The 21,144-nt window shown below is 48.7% G+C and overlaps 1 protein-coding gene across 1 annotated transcript in view; it reads right to left on the bottom strand.

Annotated features, from left to right (window-relative positions):
- Nucleotides 1–706: 706 nt before the first annotated feature.
- CMBL (carboxymethylenebutenolidase homolog) overlaps nucleotides 707–21,144 on the bottom strand; it is a 23,254-nt gene continuing 2,816 nt past the window's right edge. The window contains exons 2-7 of the mRNA XM_025867470.2: nucleotides 14,604–14,634; nucleotides 11,123–11,356; nucleotides 9,017–9,124; nucleotides 4,827–4,969; nucleotides 2,597–2,688; nucleotides 707–1,400 (exon numbers count right to left, since the gene is read on the bottom strand). Coding sequence (XP_025723255.1) covers nucleotides 1,221–1,400; nucleotides 2,597–2,688; nucleotides 4,827–4,969; nucleotides 9,017–9,124; nucleotides 11,123–11,337 — 738 coding nt within the window. The 5' untranslated portion in view covers nucleotides 11,338–11,356; nucleotides 14,604–14,634 and the 3' untranslated portion in view covers nucleotides 707–1,220. The remainder of the gene's footprint in view (nucleotides 1,401–2,596; nucleotides 2,689–4,826; nucleotides 4,970–9,016; nucleotides 9,125–11,122; nucleotides 11,357–14,603; nucleotides 14,635–21,144) is intronic.

Genomic DNA, 21,144 nt, shown 5'->3' with positions numbered 1-21,144 from the left:
CGCCCTCACAGAACTAAAACCATCAGTCATATGAGACTCCGCAAGCCCAGCTGTGGAAGAAACGAAGGGGTCGGTGTGGATCCTTGACACTGCAGGGACCCTTCTCGTTCCTGTCTTCTGGAATAGAAGTGCGTGGGTTTCCCTCCCAGAGGCCCAGGGTTGCTGGGAAATGGTTCCAAGTTGGCCATGGCGCCCGGGGGGTGAACAGCCCAGAAGCCAAGTGGAAACACCCTCCCCATGCCCCCACCTGATGGAGGGCACACCCTGCAGGGCCTAGGCCTGGGTGGGAGGGTGGCCAGGTGGCCTTTCTGGATCTGCAGACTCAGAGGGGCCAGTGGGAGTGACCGCCGTCCAGCCCAGGGTTCATGGAAAGTCAGCAGGGTGCAGCGAGAAGAACGAAGAACCTTTCCTGGCACAGACTGGCTCTGCCCAACATGGTTTCCCTGGGCCACGCATGGCCGCCTGAGTGCCTGGCATAGGGCTGGGGCTCCCGAGGAGCTGAGCTGTTCGTGGGATTTAATATAAAGTAATTAAAATCTAAAAACTGAAACTTGACCCCGTACCCCTTCCAAGTGAACGCATGAGTGACTTCTGACGCAGCCCCAGGCCCTGGGCCCGGAAAACGCCGTTTTGGAAAAATCACTTCCTAGGAGACCGTCACTGTAATCCATCGTTCTTCATTAGCTTTTAGAAAAAGCCACACACATTCAAAAAGTAAGTTTATTGGCTTGATGTAATTAGGTCAATGAAACCCTATTTTAACCTCAGGATTTCTCATAGTGCAACGTATGAACGTGACAGATTCATCTGTACTAACACAGATAAATGCCCAATTAAGCTGGGCTTTGAATCTGAGTTTATAGTTTATGTTCGTCACGGCTTTGCTATGCTCATCATTTTAAAAGATGTAACTAATTAAAAAGCAAGAAGTCCACACCTGAGCTGTCAGCTGGTCCATAAACGGCCCTAGGTTTTTACTGAGGATATTACTCTATCATTCAAATTCTTTAGGCACTGACCTGGTTTGGGGGAGGGGGAGTGAATGTATTAAAAGTTAAATGATGTCATGCATTAACATTTTCTACCCAATTTATGTTTCAGAGGGAATAATGAGTTTCAGGATTCCTTGATTTGTATAAAGTGACAATTAAATGATCCAAGTATCCCAAAGCACGTTTCTGGATGCAAGCTATCTTGAGGAAGTTTACACTTGGCCACAGCTAAACGTACTTGTGCAGCCACTCAAGTAAATTTCTTCTTGCCTCGTCAATATAGGGCTTGTCCTCCGCTGAACAATCTTCTCTCTTTCGATGCACGAAGCCATGGGTTTGCCCAGAAAATGTTTTAATTTGATATTCCACTTTGCAGTGTTTTTTCAACTTCTGGGTCAGTAAAGAGACCTGATAATGCAAAAAGATTTCACGATAGTATGATTTTAAAAATCTAGCCATATTTTCCATTCTCCAAATCCTCTCTGAATGCTCATAAAAGAAATTTAACGTCAGTGCCTTAAGTTCTGTAGCTATTACGAATTGTTTACTTTTAATTCTATACCTAACACAGTCCTTACCTTTGGCCAAGGAGAGGATTCGGAGCAATATAAAAATGATACAGTATCAGTTCTTTGAAATGGTATTAATATCTTTTGTATATCATTCAATATATAACAAAATATTCAAGTATAAATTATTTTAAATTTGTATTAATATGTATTAGTTATGAATAACAACAATAATTTCTAAATGACTGCTTTTGAACCAGTTTTCTTCTGCCTTTTTTCTTATCATCAACATACTGGGTTTAACACACCCAACTTTTTTTTTTTTAAAGTAAATACCCCCAACGTGGGGCTCAAACTCATAACCCCAAGGTCAAGAGTTGCAAGTTCCATGGACTGAGCTCCTTAAAGACCTTTTGTCTTTAATGACACACACTTTATCTTAACTCGTGGGTTACACACAGGAGGATGGGGAGGCAGGGCCAGCTTCGATGCCCAGTAAACAGACCACACCAGGAACACTTTTGGGGGGTTACAGTCCATAAGTCCCCAACAACACCCACCTTTAAAACTTTTTTTTAAGATTTTATTTGAGAGAGAGAGAGAGAGCACAAGCAGGGGGGGAGCATTAGAGGGAGAAGGAGAAGCAGGCTCCCCACTGAGCAGGGAGCCCGACCCGGGGCTCGATCCCAGGACCCCGGGATCATGACCTGAGCCGAAGGTAGACACTTAACCAGCTGAGCCACCCAGGCGCCCCGTCACCTTTAAAAAACTTTAATATTGAAAAATATTTGGAGCAACCGATGAACCCTTTGGGACATTTTCCCTGAAAGGTCAAATCATGTTATTAAACATAGAAATGAGAAGAGGAGGCGGACCTGGGTGGCTCAGTCGGTTAAGCATCGGACTCTTGGTTTCGGTTCAGGTCATGATCTCAGCATCGTGAGATCAAGCCCCAGGTCCCGCTCCGCGCTCAGCAGGGAGTCATCTTAAGGATTCTCTCTCCCTCTCCCTCTGCCTCCCCGCCCACTCACGAGCACGCACTATCTCTAAATAAATAAATCTTAAAAAATGAGAAGAGGAAAGATGCCAACTTACTTGTTCAAGGGGAATTACAGCATCATTTTCGGCAAAAATGAACAACGTGGGGTTCTTTAAACTGTGCACATCTTCAGAGTCCTTGACGATGCCTGGAAGATGGGCACAGACACAGGGCAGGATTTCCATACGTGGGCCTCAGAAATCTCTGTGGGTTTGGTTTGATTTTTCAAAGTAAAATACGTGCTTCGGGGGAGCAGTTTATTTCCTTTCTAGCAATTCCACAGAAGTGGCCTGGCCTATAAAATTAGTCTCAAAGAGCTACTTACCTAGTCAGGCCCCTGCTGTCCACTTCAGTAGGAGTCAGGCCAGAAATAATGGGATTAGACCTTGCTGTCTGCTTGGCCCGCACACAGACAAGGAGCAGCCTGAAACCTACTCCCGGGTGTGATGATGCCTTCATTTACAAACCGGTGGCAAACTCAAATCTGGAGCACCTGGCCCCTACCTACTGCTCTAGAAGTCTCTCACAGTGCACACAGGCCCCACAGCTTCTGACCTCAGCCCGCTGAGTGGCTTCATTCATAAGGTGGGGCGGCTGTTCACGGGGTATTTGTGCTCAGACTAGACCACGGGTGTGACGTCCCGGGTGTGGTACCCCGTCCTCACAGGCCATCTGTAAAAGGTACTTCTCATCCTCCATTTCAGAATTTTAGCGAGCATTTGGCCAAAAGCCTATTCTGCCTTGGGGATTCAGACAACTGTGGGTGTGCCCACTCCTAAAGGAAAATAAGCCAAAGTTCTGCGATATGACGCCATTTTAAGATAACAGTATTGTTAAAGGAAATTATTCTGACACTTGTGAAGGAAGTTTTATTCAAGGGGAACCACCATAATGGGGTTTGGCTGTAGGGGAAAGAGATCGCTCAACCCGAATACCAGCACAACTGGGGATTTATGGCCAAGGAGCAGCGTGGGGGGCAGTGGGTGGAAAATTACTAGGAGGAAACATCAGAGTAGGCCGGATTCTGGGCAGCCGACAAGACGGGATTCTTGCTGACCAGGTACGGGGTGGAGGGGGGGGCGGGGGGGGGCAGGAATTTGGTCAGACATCCAAAGCGGGGGATTCTCACTGAACTGCCCCAGTGGGCCAAGGGCAGAGCCCGGTCGGGGCCCCCTCAGAAAGAGGACTCACAGAGGAGCCTGGCTCAGGTGCGGTCAGGGACAGGGTCCAAGTCAGTAGGAAGAAGAAAATAACGGCCATCTCCTGCCTCTTCCATGTCCTGCGGGCAGCACAACAAGGCCAAGTAGCCCAGAGAGCCTCCCCTCACCTGTAACCCCTCCCTAGGAGACAGGGAGCCACACGAAGGATGGCCACGCTCCCTGGCCCGCGCTGTGAAGGCCACGGGGCGTGGCTGGACAGCGGTTTGATGGCCCCAGGCCTCTCGGAGTCCTGCCACGCTCGGCAGCTCGTGCAGTGTGCAACGGCGGCCGGAAGGGGGAGCCCGCGAGGCGCCCACGCAGAAGAGCCTTCTGCCACTTCACTCAAGGGGACAGTCAGTCCCCTTGTGTCCAACAGCAACGGACAGCTTAGTAACTTTGGTTAAGTTAGTATTTAAAGGATCTTTTTAATGCTAAAAGTAAGCAAAAACACCACATCGAGAAACCATTAATCCAAATAGGAATCCTCAGTATAACGGTACATCCTATCATGAAAGAAAGCCAAACTTCCTTCTGTGTCTTGTCTTTTTCTTTTAACGTTTTTATGGTCTGCTTCTCTATGGTGAACTTAGTATGCCATGTCTCTATACACATGTGTTCTTATTTCATTGCTATGATACCTGTAATCTGGCTAAAATGTTTCTTTTTCTTTCCTTCCTTCTTTATACATATATTGTGTGTGTGTGCATGCAGTTGAAAATAACTCATATCTTGGGAAAAGAGGCTCACAGGTGTTCCTCATAAAGAACAGTGCTTGGTATTAACCATGCTCACAGAAATAAATGTTATCCCCTTCACCCTAGGTGAAGAAATCAAGCCCTCAGGTTAGGTGACTCTCCCAACAGCACATTGTGGGGACCAGGACTCCTCGATCCCAGTGACATCCTCTGGTTACTACATTACGAACCTGCACCTTACAATACTTTCAGATTTGTAAAGCCAAGTTCCTCATGTCTGCACAGCTGGGCTGTGTATTGCTCCCAGAACAGCTAGCTTGGGAAGAGGCTTGTGGCTGTCACTTGAGCACTCCTCCTGTTTCCACTGTGTAAAATATGCAAGGCAGATTTACCGTAGACGGACACCCCTGCCCTGAATTCCGGGTACTTCATCATCACGTGATGGACAGCCACTCCACCCCAGCAGAATCCCACGGCGCCGATTTTCTGGGCATGACACTGCTGTTTCAGATACTTCAAGACAGCATCTACCTCCCTAGAACAGAGTTATTCAAGAATCAACAGATACAGATCACTTATATGTGGAATCTAAGCAGCCAGCCTCAGAGAAACAGAGAGTAGAGAGGTCCCAGGAGCGGGGCATGACAAAATGGGGAAATATTGGACACAAGGCACAAACTTCCAGTTATGAGATTAACGAGTTCGGGTGACTAGAGTTAATAATACTGTATTCTATCCTTGAAGGTTGCTAAGAGGGCCGACCTTAAGTGTTACCACCACCAAAAAGAAAAGAGTAACTCTGTGACAGCATAGAGGCGTTAGCTAAGGCTATGGTGGCAATCATTTTGCAATATATAAACATGTTAAATCAACACAGTGTACACCTTAAACTTACACATTATGTGTCAACTGTATCTCCATAAAGCGGGGCGGGGGGGGGGGGGGGGGGCGGGCAAAGAAACAATGAAGAGGTACTTTGCGAGCCCCCCGGGGAGTGTGCTGGACAGCAAGTGCTATGCTGATGGACGGTAATGGGGCTTCAGCAGCTCTTCCTTGAGGCTCTGAGATTCTTACTGTTGGAGCTCTGTCCTCACCACGTGCTGCCGGAGTGATGCACATCTCCCCGCGGGTCTCCCCACAGGTCTCTCCACCAAGCACAGCCTCCTCCAACCACCCGACAGAGCTGCAGGCGGGCTCTTTGCAAACCACAAATCACACCAGCTCACATCGCAGCTGAAAGCTGAGTCCCTGGCCTTCCACGGCCTCCGAATAAAGGCCAGAGGCCAAAGCACAGCTCCTAAGACCTGATCCCAAGATCTACCACCACCACCCCCCCGAGCACCCCAGCCTGCTCTCCTCTGACAAACACCAGCCCCAACTGGGCAGCTCCCCAAACTCTCTGACTTGGCACATTCACTCCCGCAGCTAACATCCCAACTCTGGAAGGCCTGTCTCCTCCTGTGCCCAAAGAGCACAGCAGGACTTGGAAAGCTTCCAGCACGATGTAAGCCAGGAGAGCATCAAGAATAGTGGCCCTGTCTTTGCAAATGGTTCATTTGCAAATTGCTTGTCTGGAACTCAGTGCATTTTCAACTAGAAGCAATACACCCAAATGGAGGTAGGGAAGCAAGGCCAGCCAGGACGTTCTGTTTGATCGGATAAGTAAGAAATGCTGTTGACGATTTAAGAAAGAAAAAGAAAGCCATTCTATTGCACTTCCTTCCCCTTTTGATCATAGCATATCCTTGAGCACCTTTAAACATACATATTCTACCACTGCGTACAAAGCAGTTATATTCATCATGTGAGCAGTAATCAAGTAATTCCGCAAAACAACACGGAAAGGGCAACAGTTCTTGACATTTGGGGTTTCAAATTTTCCTCGAATGCTTTGATCTTAAGAATAACTGCCTTAATTGGAGGGGACAAGAAAAGAGGCCATTTCTATAAAAATACTTTAACTCGAGGGAACATGTCTTTGCTGGTGTTGCTCTGAATGCGTTCCCCACTTTTCTGGGAGCACCAGGGTTTAGCTTTGGATGAACCTCTCCTTCCACCCCCCAATGCTTCGTTCATATACCCTGGGAGATTCTGCCCTAGGTTCCAGGAGTGAAGTGTGTGGCTCAGGCTGACCATCAGAGCATAGCAGTCTTCTGGCTACAGTGACTGATTCAAGGGTGGACCTGTGACTGAGCCATAACTATCAGGGCAAAATGGGAATTTTGCTGGGTTGCTGGAAAAGGGACCACTGGAAGGCTGGAGCTGCTGCAGCCATCTTGTCACCCAGAGGCAAAAGCTGCCTGAGAACGGAGCCAGTGTACAGGCAACGAGGTAGAGAAACGTTGGAAGGCAAGTCCTGGAGCTAGTTTCTGCACTAGGAACCAACCCCCGCTTCAAGCCAGAAACTCCCTCTTTTCAGCTCTGTAAACCAATAAATCCCATGACTGCTTAAGCAGTAAGCATTCAAGATGGATTTTCTGTTACAAACAAAAAAACACTTGCCCAGATACAAGGATTTCAGTCTCCTTTCAAAGTTAGTGTTTCTCTCTTTTTTTGGTTTTGGTTTTTTGTTTTGTTTTGCTTTGTTTTTTGATAGAGAGAGCGCGCGCATGGGCAGGGAGGGGGGTGGGGCAGAGGAAGAGGGAGAGAGAGAGAATCTTAAGCAAGCATGGAGCCCAACATGGGGCTTGGGCTCACGACCCTGAGATCATGACCTGAGCAGAAATCAAGAGTCGGACGTTTAACCGACTGGGCCACCCAGGTGCCCCATGTGTTTCTGTTTTAGGTCTCATTTTTATCTAAAATGCATGGCTCTCCTTTTCCCCTCTGGAAGAGTACCGCGGGGCTGCTCCAACACCTGCCAGAGACGATCACTCTGCTCCGGGCTCACAGATGGAAGGCAGACCCACACAGCTTTTCCTCAGAAAGCAGCAAAATGTCCTATTCTCCCCGACTGCAGCCCCACACGGGAAGCTGAATTTCACATTTGCAACCCAGTCTCTGCGGTTCTCTTGTGTTTCTAATTTTCTCTTCACTTCTTGCTTTATTTTGTTTTTCTTGGGGTTGCAGTTAAGGATGCAGGTCCCCTGGGAGGGACTTGGAAAAGGCAGGTGTGCAGGAGGGTTAACCCCAGGAATCTCGGGGCGAACCCCGAGGAAGGGGAGGGAAGGACGCAGAGCCGGGCAGGGGGAGAAGCTGGTGGTGCAGTCTCCACACAGGCCTCTACCAGCTCCTCTGGGGAGCTTGGAGCTAGGGTGGCCACTGAGGGTCCCCGTGACTGAAGATGAGGAAGCCAGGCCTTCATACCCCTGCAGTAAGACGCCTCGGGATGGGGCAGAGAAAGACCAGGCAGCTGATGTCCCAAGGACAGCTGATGGGCTGGTCTCCCGCCCACAGTGGCTGCTGGTTAACACAGCCTCAGGTGCTCGGCCATGCCGGGAGCTCCCAGGGCACCCCGCAGCACAGGCCCCTGAGAAAAGGTGGCCCCAGTGAGTGTGGGGCGTGAGACGGGGCTGAGGAGCCAGGCAGGGGCACTCGGCAGGGCCCCAGGCCCCTTTGGGCTATGGGAGGAGGTCTGCCCGGGGTCCACCAGCCCAGGGGACAGAGGGGCCAGCAGCCCTGGGGTCACCCCTGAAGGGCACTCCGGTGGGAGAAGAAAGGAACAGAAAGTTCCAAGGACCATGTGGTCACAGGCAGGGGCCCCATTCTTCGCAGTTCCCCCAACCTCGGCTGGGGGAGCAGCTTATCAAGCCGAAGGCTCCCGTAGGGTGACAGGGAAGAAGGGTGTTCAGAAGGACAGATGGCCAAGGTGAACCCAGGCTGGTGTTGGGGGAACCTCCTTTGCCCTGGGCTCACATTGACTTGCTTGGGAGGAGCCTGGCATCAGAGCACACTCCTGGCCCCTTTCCCCCTCCATACTTAGCCCAGACAGATGAGGGTGTCTGAGCGGCAGCTAAGCGCTCTGTTCCTTACTTCTGGGCTGTTGGAGCTAATTCAATAAAAAGCTGAAATCCTGGGGGGATTCCCCTCTTTTCTTCTCACTGCTCCCTGGACCCTGTCAAGACAGCAGTCGTGGTCTGATGGGCCTGGTGTCAAAACCTGAAGTCTCTCAGAGGGGGAGATGGGGGGTCAGGTCTAGGCTGGGGGAAGGGGACGGCCCTTTGGGTTTCCAGTCAGCTGAGCAGGAATGGGGCTAGACTCTGCTCCAGCTTCTCTTCTCGGCCCATTGCCTCGACTGGTTCTGCAGCTAGGACAGGAAGGAAGGAGTGTGGACCCTATGGACCCCGAAAGCCCCCAATGTCAAGGGAAATTGCATCACCCACGAAGTCCCCTTGGCATGAGTGCCACGAAGTCTCTCAGAGAGGGAAGCAGACAAGCCCGTTGGGCGAGGGGAGGTTTGCCGGTGTCCCACCTTCCAGGCCACACATGGTGCTCAATGAAAGCCCGTTTCCTTACGCATTAACCGTGGCCACGGAAGTCCCCCCACGAGGGAGGGTGGGAGGTGTGTGAATGGTGAAGCCGTACCCACTGCTCCCTCCAGCCTCCACTCCCCCGGGGGGCCCACACGTGCGTGATAACTTACTTATCGATCTTTCTGGCATCTCTTGTTTTCAACCACTCCGGGAAGGTGGACCAGTCCCCAGAAGGGTGCCACGGCTCCTGCCCTACGAAGAAGTCTGGAACGATGGTCCTGTCAAATAGGGACATTCACTGCTCTTCATTTCAGAGCGGCTGGTCTCTGCTTACATTCATTAAGAAGCTTATTATGTTGGTGATTCTGATTCACAGAAGAAAAGTGGGGCCCCCGAAGGCCAAGCTTGATTGCATCAAAGAGGCCACCTGGCGCCAGGCCAGACCACTTCGGATTTCACAACCGGAGGTGCGCAGCCTCTGGCAGCCTGCTTAGAGCCCAGCCCGTCTGAGATGACAAGGCAATCCGGCAGGGCACAGGACCGGAGCCCCAGGGTCCCCCTCCCCCATCCCAGAGGAGCCTCATCGCTCAGCTCGCCTTTTGCATTAGCCCCAGGTCAGAGGGTCCACCTGCGTCGCAGGTACAGTCATGATGACCAAGCAGTTCTCCCCAGCCCAGCCTCCGCCCAGGATGCCTACAGGGCACAACCTCCCGCTCAGAGGGAAAGGTCTCATGCAGGTTCTAAAACGGGCAGCAGGGAGAAAACAAGCCAGTTCCCCATGTCCGTGTCCATCCTCCATGCCAGTCAACCCCCGGGGCTGGGTCCACACCGCGCTGGCCGGAGACTCGCTTCCTAAAATAAAGGCCATCGCCACGGACGGAGGAACCGGCTTTTCCTGCCAGGGTGGAAGGAGCCCTGAAATCTGGGTCAGAAGAATCCAAGTTCAAGTCCCAGTACCGCCCCGTCTGCCCTGTGGCCTTACCAAGTCACTTTTAGCCTCATTTTCTTGGTCTAATGAACAGACGGCACCGCCCGATCTCAGAGGATTATTTTGAGGGCAAAGGGAGTTGGACACGTGGGAGAAAGCTTTGTAAATCACAGGCGCCTCTGCTCATTGTTTATGTTCCGTCTCCAACGAAAGGGCCCGCCGTTAAGACAAGGGAAGCCACAGCCCCATGCAACCTGCCTGCTGCAGGGCGAGACTACAAGCTCCATCTTCATGCCTCAGGGCTCCCAGCCTTGTGGGGTCGTTGGGAGGATGAAGGACACGTATCCCTGTAACGCCCTCTGCACGGAGTCCGGCAGAGCCACGGGGCAACCGGGGTTGGCTACTGTGTTTACCACTGGGTTTGCCCCTAGTAAGTTACGTGGCCTCCCGTTCCAGATGACATCTGGGGGCATGAAAAGTGAAAACTCAAGTGCAAATCCTCCTCTGAGTCTGCACTAAGGCCGAGTTACGCGACAGGGGGCGTACTACCTTTAAATCGATTTCTCTTGTAGGAAAACGAGGCAGGTGCACACTTGGATTTGCAGCTTTTTGAGAAAACAAAGAAAACTGGGGTGTGCCACACTCAGGGCTGGGGGGTCGTAGGCGATCTGAGGCTGGAGGGAAAGAATGGCTTCTCCTCTCCTCCGTGTTTACTGACACTCTGCCAGGACCTGGCGTGGCGGGAAGCAGACAGGTGTGTTCTCGACACTCGATTCGGCAAAGGCCTAACCTTCCGGAGGTGAGTGAGGTCTCAGAGCGCCGTTCTGGAACCCCCGGGAACTCGGACAGGACCGTGATCGCTTGTGTTTAGCGTGCGTTTAGCGTGTGTTTAGCCCAGGCTAACCACGGGCACCCTGCCTGTGAAATCTGACCCAGGCTGAGATGTGCCGAGGGCCGAGGAGCAGATCCATTTCAGGGCTGGCGAGGTCTGCCCCAGGCGTCCTGTACCTGTGTCCGGGCGGGCCCCGCATCGGGAAATCACTCTCTCCGAGTCCGATGGGTCTACGGGCCCAGGCAGTGCGAGGAGGAGCCGAAGCCCCGGGGCGGGGCTGGGAGCAGTGGCTGCCTCCGGACGCCCGGTGGTGGTTAGGCTCACGTGACATTCCCCGTTTACCTGCCCCCGGTGAGATAAGGAAGTAGGTAACCTAACTTAGAAGGCAGGTGGGACTTTTTGGGTTTGGTTTTGTTTTCCCTGAAGGGAACAAAAGAGATCACAGAAATCTCCATGAATTTAAGGAAATTCCACCCTGGCAGGAATTTAAGGAAAGTGACAGAACTTCATACGTACGTGTACCCATTTCCGGCGATCATGTCAGCCATGTATCTGGTATTGGGCAACTGCCAGCCAAATATATCTTGAATGACGATAACAGCCTTGCCCGTGTCGAAGGGGGGCTTGGTGACATAAGCCTGGATGTGCTCGACTTGAACTTCGCGCCCCATCCCTCCATACTCTATCCTGTGGCCAATGTCACACGGACAAGGATGTGCCTCGTTAGCCATTGGAGAGATTTAAGTTGGGCTACAGAGAGAGAAACATGCATTATATTCTGAATGGTGCAAATCCAAAGATTATACACAGTAGGTAAACTAAAATCAAGAGGACAGAAAAGAATTCATTTTAACTATACTCATTGTGTGTTCATGGAGGAAATCGCTGGTAACTTGTGATTCTGAGTGGGGCTAATAGGAATCCATTCCCACTACTAACACTAGAAATACCGGAGTGAATGTAACCAACAGATAAAGATTAAAATGGTGGAGCTCACAAAGGGAACAATCCCCAGCCAGGATTGGAGAGGAGACTTGAAGCCAGGGTCACAATGGCCTGAGCAGATACGGAGGGAGCCCGATGATGCTGGGGAGCAGGCTAGACCCAGGAACAAGCACTAATACCCCCCATGAGACGGGGATTTGTGACCGAGGCCCCATGCAGTGTCGGAGCCCCCAAAGGTTTATATTGAGTGGGGAAAGTAAAAACAAAAAACAACAATAAAAGAAAAAAAAAGAAAAAGAAAACTCTACCAAGAACTAGGACCATGGTTAGAAAGCCCAGGGAGGAAAAAAAGGAACCAATCCTCCAAAATGTCCACGCTCCTTTCAAAGTAGGAATACCTAGGTGATGAAATTAACGAAACAACTGACCCTAGACAGCAAAATCCCTGGGCGCCTGGCAGAAGCAAATGCAAACCTACTTAGAGCAAGACTTTCACACTCCAGGACAAAAGACACTACCCCCTGCAGAGGGGAAAGCCCGAGGGTAGCTGGGTCTGGATAGAATGCACAGGGATGCTGGCAGATGGCTCGTGGGGGTATCAGGCAAAGAAGAGTCAGTGAGGATGACAGTTTCTTGCCCGAGGATGAGGGTTTCTTGCCCGAGCAACTGGAAAAGGATAGCGTGTCTTTAAATGAGAAGGGGGCGACACGGGAAGAACAGGTTGGAGATCGGGTCTGAAACGTGGGGCGGTGAGTCTGAAATGTCTGTTGAACAAGCTGAGTGGACAGCTCATAACAAGTTCAGGGCAGGGGTCCAAGCTGAAACGACAAACTTGAGAACTCGAGTCAGCAATATACAGCCGAGCCTTTTTTTTTTTTTTTTTTGGCAGATTCCATACACATGAATTTGCCTAGTTGCAAAATTTACTTGCAACTCCAAAACTGATATTTGCTGTGCTTTCGCCACCATCCACAGACTTCCGTAGAGCAGTGACAGATCTGAGTCACTGACACACACGGTCCCCGCCAAGGTCAAACAAGGCGACGCTCTGCCTTCTCATTCAGCTCCCACTGCAAACAAGTATCCTGCTCACTTTCTGTTGACTCCCACATCTTCTGCATTTTTGTGCTTTTTGGCTGGCGATTTCGTTGTTTACAAATGGACTCCATGCACAGTGCTGAAGGTCTGTCTAGTGATCCTAAGGGCACGATGTGCCTCCAAAGACAATATGTACAGTAGACAAGCCCTGCTCAGGCGTGCGCTACAGCCGCTGATGGTGGGTTCAATGTCAATGAATCAACTCTATATTAAATAAGGCGTCTCTACACAGAAACACACAGAAAACGGGGTGACGCACTGACCAGCTGACAGAACTGTGACCAGAGGCTCGGAGCAGTGGTTCAGGATTTGCTCGTCCGCTGTCCACGTGATTTATCGACCACGACTATGGTTGGCCCTTGAACAACACGGGTTTTATCTGCACGGGTCCACTTACACATGGATTTGTTTCCATAAATACAGTCCAGGACTGTGCATGTATTTTCTCTTTTTTGTAACTTCCTTAGCATTTCCTTTTCTCTAGCTTACTTCATCGTAGGAATACAGTATATAATATGTATAACACGCAAAATATGTGTCAATCATCTGTTTACGTTACCGGCAAGGCTTCCAGTCAACAGCAGGCTATTAGGAGTGACATTTTTGAGGAGTCAAAAGTTATACAGATTTCTGACCGCACGGAGGTCAGCGCCCCTAACCCTGTGTTGTTCAACAATGCTGTAAATAATGAGAATTTAAAACCTTGAGAATGAATGACATCATGAAGGGAATGACAGTAGATAAAGAAGAGAAGGATCTGGAAGACTGAGCCCTGGGGCCTTCACCATTAAGGGCTTTAGGGAGGTAAGAAGAAACAGAGAGTGAGTCTGAGGAGGAACAGCGAGCAAGAGGGGAGGAACCCCCGGTCGTGGGCCTGGAGCCACGTGAAGACAGGGTTTCAAGGAGGCAGAGTGTAGACGAGACATTCTGCAAGAAGCCCTGAGAGACGCAGAGGGTTGGCCACAGGGCTGAGCAACGGGGACGTCAGGGTGACCTCCACGAGAACAGGTCTGGAGGACCAGGGTGGGCAAGACAGCAGCAGGCTGGGGAGAGTGACAGGAGAGAATCGGGCCGGGTGAACACGGACGCTCTTCAAGGCTTTTGCCAGAAACCGGAGCAAAGAGAGTGAGCAGAAGATGGAGGGAAGATAGGGCAACAAGTCTTTTTATTTATCTATTTTTTAAGATTTTATGTACATATTCGAGAGAGAGCGTGCAGAAGCAGGGGCGAGGGGCAGAGGGAGAGGGCGAAGCAGGCTCCCCGCCGAGCAGGAAGCCTGATGCGGGGCTTGATCCCACACCCCGGGATCACGACCTGAGCCGAAGGCAGCGGCTTAACCGCCTGAGCCCCCCAGGCGCCCCTCTTTTTATTTTTTAATGGAAGAAATTCCAGCACACTTGTATGGGAATGAGACTGGTACCTCACAGAGGAAAACAAAGCAAAACCAAACCAAACCGACAGTTCGAGGGGCACAGGGGAATTGAGGGGCACAGCTAGGTGGGAGGGGACGGGGTTGCACGGGGAGGTCACCTTCCCTAAAGCAAGGACGGGTCCTCCACGGTCCCAGGAGGGAAGGCAGAAGGGTGGGTGACGTCGGGGCAGGAGGCTGTGGATGCTCCCTACTTGCACCTGCTCAGAGAACTGAGAGCAGAGCCAACAGTGAGGGTGAGAGCAGGGCCAAGGTCTGGAGGGTCAGGACAAGTGGGAAAATGAAGGACCAAGGAAATGGACATGGTCCCTGAGGCTGTGTCCCTCCAGCCACGTCCAGCAGCAGGACGGTGGTTTGAAGCGGGCAAAGAAATGGAAAAGAACAGGATCGGACTCTGGAGGCTATTATGGGGGCAGGAGGGCACGGTGGATCTGTGGCGGGAGGACAGAATGGCCAATAAAGGGGATAAGATATGACGTTGAGTGACCCAGGCGAGCAGAGAGATCCCAGTGGATCCCCACCTACCGTTGTGCAGCCCCGCCAGATGGTGAGAAACCTGAGGAGGAAAGCAAAAAGAATTTGTTAGAAGAAAACAGAGAATACCATTTTCCTGAATCTTGGCATACAGCAGCATTTCTTACACTAGACCCAAAAAACACAAACCATGAAGACAAGGATTAAAAAATTTCATTAAGTATGTATTAGTCTGCTTGAGCTTCCATAACAAAACAGCACAGGCTGGGCAGCTGACATGACAGAAATGTATTTCTCCCAGTTCTGGAGGCTGGAAATCCCAGATCGGGATGCCCACAAGGTCCGGTGGTGACGGGGACTCTCCCTGTCACTTGCAAACAGCTGCCTTCTCGCTGTGTCCTCACACGACACACACACAGAGGGAACAAGCTTTCCGGACTCTTCTTATAAGAGCACTAATCCCATCCTGGGGCCCCACCCTCACAACCTCATCTAAACCTAATCACCAATGGTCCCACCTCCAAATACCATCACGCTGGGGGTTACAGCTTCCACACATGAACTTTGGGGGGGGGACACAAGTCCGTCCAACAGCAGGAGTCAACTGTAAAAACCACTTGTAAGGCAACTGGGGGAAATTGAACTGACTGGATATTTGATGGTATTGAGAATTACAGTAATGGTAGAGGGGGGATAATACTATTATAGAGATGGGTGTGTGTGTGTGTGTGTGTGTGTGTGTACAATCCTTACCTTTTATGGCTACATGCTGATGTATATACAGATAAAACAACTACATGTCTGGGATTTGCTTCAAAACAGCACAGGGGGTGGTGGAGGTGGGGAAGAGTTATTATTATTCGAGATATCATTCTCAAAGCACAAGATTTAGTATCTAGATAAGATATAGGAAGAATTCTTGGGGCGCCTGGGTGGCTCAGTCAGTTAAGCATCTGCCTTCAGCTCAGGTCATGATCTGAGGGTCCTGATATTGAGCCCTGTGTCAGGCTCCCTGCTCAGTGGGGAGTCTGCTTCTCCCTCTCCCTCTGCCCCTCCCCACCGCTCGTGCTCTCTCGTGTGTGTGCTCTCTTTCTAACAAATTAATAAAATCTTTTAAAACATTTTTAAAAAACAAAAAATTCTTATAAATCAACAAGAAAAAGGCAACCCCACAGAAAAATGCTCCAAAGATAAGAACAGGCAACTCACAAAAAGGTACACCTGAATGACACATAGACTTATGAAAAGACATTCAACCTCACTGGCATTTAAGAAATTGTACTATTTTGTACATGACACAGATACTATTTTGCATCTTGCAGAATTGGCAAACGTCTGTTCGCATCAAAAGCTGGTGCCCACACAGGGAAACGGGAGGGAATGCGAGCTGATACAAACTCTGGAAAGTAGTCTGACAAGGTCTAGCAAAGTCAAAGATGCAGACACCCTGCAACCCAGAAATCCCACAGCTGGGTGTATTCCCCAGAAAAATTTACACCTGTGTGTGTGTGTGTGTGTGTGTGTGTGTGTGTGTGTGTGTGGGCATGTGCATGCCCCCCCACACACACACACACACTCATGCACATATGTGGTGAATGTGGAAGGGGTGCTTTTGGTGGCCCAGACGTGATGACAGTAACTGGAAGCAATCTGACTTTCAGGAGGAGCACAGGATAAATTGTGATGTATTAATTGTTGTGGGTTGACCTGTGTCCCCCAAAAAGACATGTTCAAGTCCTAACTCCCAGAACCTATGAAGGTGCCCTTATTTGGAAAGAGGACCTTGCAGAGGTAATCAGGTTAAGATGAGGTGTCTGGCTGGCTCCGTCAGTTAAGCATCAGACCCTCGATTTTGGCTCAGGGCATAATCTCGAGGTTGTGAGATCCAGCCCCGCACTGGGTTCCACGCTCAGCAGGGAGTCTACTTGAGATGCTCTCCCCGTCCTTCTGACCCTCGCCCCATCAAATAAATAAATAAATCTTAAAAAAAAAGAAGTTAAGATGAGGTCATACTGGATTAGGGTGGCCACTAACCCAATAACTAGTATCCTTATAAGAAGAGGGAAATTTAGATACAGAGAAACAGAGGGAAGAAGGCCACGTGAAGACATAGGCAGAGATTGGAGTGAGCTCCTACAAGCCAAGGAACACCAGGGATGGCCAGCAACCATCCGAAACGAGGAGAGAAGCAAGAAAGGATTCCCCTCTATAGGTTTCAGAGAAAGCAGGGCCCTGCTGACACCTTCATTTCGGACTTCTGGCCCCCAGAACTGTGAGAATACATTTCTGTTGTCTTAAGTCACCCAGCTGGTGCATATTTATTACAGCAGACACACGAAACAAATACATTCATAAACAAACTACATGTATACTTACCAATATGATAAATCTTAGAAACATAACGCCATTTAAAAATTCAATGGCCTTTTTGATGCTAAGTAAACACTAAAAAGAAAAATAATGCTTCTTTTACTAATAAATATACTGTAGTAAAAGTACAACGCACGGAAATAAACACACCACCATTAGCCAGTGGTTACTGGCGAGGGAGGGAGGGTGGAGACTGCTGGCTTTAACTGCATTTGTTACATTTTATTTCCTATGAAAGTTTTGACTAAGGACAAAATGTTCACATTTTTTAAGCCGGGGTCACGTGAATATGGGTGGCTGTTATATTATTTCCTGTACCTTCCAGAATATTTTAGAAAGAAAATAACTAAATTTTAAAGAAACACAAATTAAGAGCTAGTCATTTGCTCAAAGAAAATTTGAAACGATTCCTCATGGTTTTGTTTTCACAAGCTCGGTTATAAAACTATTATTAGTAAGAGAAGTCACAACAATCCAGCACCAACAGCAGCAAACTTTATGTCCAATGCACTATTTGTGGACAGCCGATTCCTTAGGCTGATTTCTTTTTTTTTTTTAATTTAAATTCTGTTTAGTTGACATACGGTTCAGCATCGGTTTCAGGAGTAGAGATCAGTGGTTCATCATTTATATGTAACACCCAGTGCTCATCACAACAAGTGCCCTCCTTAATGCCCATCCCCCATCTATCCCATCCCCCACCCACCTCCCTCCATTTGTTGGACTCTGTTTGTTCTCCACAGTTGAGTCTCTCATGATTTGTTTCCCTCTCTCTTCCCCCCCAAATATTCACGTTTTGTTTCTTAAATTCCACATATGAGTGAAATCATATGGTATGTCTTTCTCTGATTCATTTATTTCACTTAGCTTAATACATTCTATCTAGCTCCCTCCATGTCATTGCGAATGGCAAGATTTCATTCTTTTTGATGGCTGAGTAATATACACACACATACACATACACCACTTCTTCTTTATCCATTCATCAGTTGATGGACACTTGAACTGTTTCCATAGTTTGGCTATTGTTGATAATGCTGCTACAAACATTGGGGTGCACGTACTCCTTTGAATGTGTATTTTAGAATCCTCTGAGTAAATACCTAGTAGTGCATTTGCTGGATCATAGGGCAGTTCTATTTTTAACTTTTTGCAGAACTGCCATACTGTTTTCCAGAGTAGCTGTACCAGCTTGCATTCCCACCAACAGTGTAAGAGGGTTCCCCTTTCTCCACATCCTCGCCAACACCTGTTGTCTCCTGTGTTGTTAATTTTAGCCATTCTGACAGGTGTGAGGTGCTATCTCATCGTGGTTTTGATTTGTTATTTCCCTGATGATGAGTGATGTTGAGCATCTTTTCATGTGTCTGTTAGCCATCTGGATGTCTTCTTTGGAAAAATGTCTATTTATGTCTTCTGCCCCTTTCTTAACTGAATTATTTGTTTTTAGGGTGTTAAGTTCTTCATAGATTTTGGATCCTAACCCTTAATCAGATATGTCATTTGCAAGTATCTTCTCCCATTCCGTAGGCTGCCTTTTAGTTTTGTTGACTGTTTCCTTCTCTGTGCAGAAGCTTTTTATCTTGATGAAGTTCCCATAGTTCATTTTTGCTTTTGTTTCCCTTGCCCCTGTTGACATGTCTAGTAAGAAATTGCTACAGCCAAGATCAAAGAGGTTGCTACCTGGCTTCTCCTCTAGGATTTTGATGGTTTCCTGTCTCACATTTAGGTCTTTCATCCATTTCGAATTTATTTTTGTGTGTGGTGTAAGAAAATGGCCCAGTTTCATTCTTCTGCATGTTGCTGTCCAGTTTTCCCAACACCATTTGTTGAAGACACTGTCTTTTTTCCATCGGATAGTCTTTCCTGCTTTGCCGAAGATTAATTGACTATATAGTTGTGGGTCCATTTCTGGGTTCTTTATTCTGTTCCATTGATCTATTTCATCTATGTGTCTGGCTTTGTGGCAGGGCCATACTGTCTTGATGATTACAGCTTTGTAATAGAGCTGGAAGTCCAGAATCATGATGCCCCCAGTTTTGCTCTTCTTTTTCAGGATTGCTTTGGCTATTTGGGGTCTTTTGTGGTTCCACACAAATTTTAGTACTGTTTGTTCTAGCTCTAGAAAAAATGTGGTATTTTGATAAGGATTGCCTTAAGTGTGTAGATTGCTTTGCGTAATATAGACTTTTTTTTTAAAGATTTTATTTATTTATTTGACAGAGAGAGACACAGCGAGAGAGGGAACACAAGTGTGGGGAGTGGGAGAGGGAGAAGCAGGCTTCCCGCAGAGCAGGGAGCCCGATGCGAGGCTCAATCCCAGGACCCTGGGACCAGGACCTGAGCCGAAGGCAGACGCTTAACGACTGAGCCACCCAGGCGCCCCTAATATAGACATTTTAAGAATGTTTGTTCTTCCAGTCCAAAAGCATGGAATGTTTTTCCATTTCTTTAAGTCCTCTTCCATTTCTTTCAGAAGTATTTTATAGTTTTCAGAATATAGATCTTTTACCTCTTTGGTTAACTTTATTCCTAGGTATCTTATGGGTTTGGTGAAGTTGTGAATGGGATCGATTCCTTGATTTCGGTTTCTGTTGGTTCATTATTGGTGTATAGGAATGCAACAGATTTCTGTTCATCGATTTTATATCCCACAATGTTGCTGAATTCATGTATCAGTCCTAGCAATTTTTTGGTAGATTCTGTCAGGCTTTCTATGTAGAATATCATGTCATCTACGTTTAATGAAAAGTTTGACTTCTTCCTTGCCAATCTGAATGTCCTTAGGCTGATTTCTTACCTGACTTGTCCCATGGGGTTGCGGAGACCACAAAATATCCTGGCCATTCCAAAGCAACCTTGAACCCGAATCTTTTTACTTTATCTTCAATTGATACCCGCTTTTCAGAAGGAATGTTTATGGCCAGGAGAGCCACCATCTGGACTGTTCTGCACAAGGGGGCAGTGGCCAGGACAGCCTGGGTGTGGAAGGCTGGACTCCAGCCAAACCCGTGTGTGGCAAAGCATTGCAGTGCGTGTTCTAGGCCAAGGCCACAGGGCGGGCAGACATTTTCCAGGGACTACACCCCCCTGAGGCTCGGGGAAAGAGCCTCGGGGAACACACCCAAGCAGTCTACTGCCTGGAGGATACATACAATTTCTGTGCATCCCTTTCGGGATTTTGGCTTTGCCCCGCCCCTCCCCCAAATGGCACATTTGTTAAAGGAGAATTTTCAGAAAAAAGTAAAGCCATGACTCTCATCAGATTTTTTTTTAAACGAACACATTAAGGATTTTATTTTACTCATATAATAGAAGGGAATGAGGCAGCTGTGACAAGTGATTTGAAGGAAGAAGGAAAGGGCACAAACGTATACGGAGAAAAGGCATGTTGAGATTGCAAAAGGGGAGAAAACAGATTTTTCCACAGGTGGGAGGAAGCCAATTGGTTCTCCACCAGACGGGAGAGAATTTACTAACTTACTGGTTACCAGCGACTTACAAAGAGTTGCGGTGGTGCCAAGACAATGACTGGGACCAGAATCGGACGACCCAGAAGGGTGTGCCACCGATAACAGAGGCTGTCCCAAAAAAACATGAAGTTTCTTCTGCATGACATTCATTACGAGGTCGGTCACAGTGAGCACAAGGTTTCTTCCTATTGGGGGAAACCACAGGGATGGGACTGTGGGTGTGACGTGTACGGTGGGGGCCTCATAAAATGTGTCAAGAAGGACTTTTCTGGGGCGCCCAGCTGGCTCGGTCGGTAGAGCATGCAACTCTTGATCTCGGGGTTGTGAGTTTGAGCCACACCCCAAGTTGGGTGGAGAAATTACTTAAAATCTTAAAAAAAAAAAAAAATAGAAGAAGGGCTCTTCTGTTTCCTGGCAGGTGGGCTTGGCAGCACTCACTGGCCACCTCGAGATCAGATCTGTGGTCTCCACTAGTGAAGCCTCTGGAAGTCAGAACCCTCCGCATGGCACAAGGCGCGCCCCTGCACAAGAGACCTTCTTTGACAAGGCTACGCTGACTAGCAGCACTAACGTTCATGATCCGCCCATGACCTTCAAGCAAGATGCCACAATGACCTCAAAGGTCATTTTACAGTCCCTTAACCAAGACTCTTCTTCACCAAGCTCCTCTGAACTCTTCTCAAACAGACCCCGACTTCTCGGCTTCCGACGGCATCTCCGCCATGTCCAGTTCCAATAAGAATCCCACT

The sequence above is a fragment of the Callorhinus ursinus genome, unplaced genomic scaffold (assembly GCF_003265705.2).
Source record: "Callorhinus ursinus isolate GAN/ISIS: 27379988/994484 unplaced genomic scaffold, GSC_fseal_2.0 scaffold3, whole genome shotgun sequence".
In the NCBI taxonomy this organism is placed as follows: domain Eukaryota; kingdom Metazoa; phylum Chordata; class Mammalia; order Carnivora; family Otariidae; genus Callorhinus; species Callorhinus ursinus.
The sequence above is the reverse complement of the archived record's forward strand: the minus strand, read 5'-3'. Positions and strand labels throughout refer to the sequence as shown.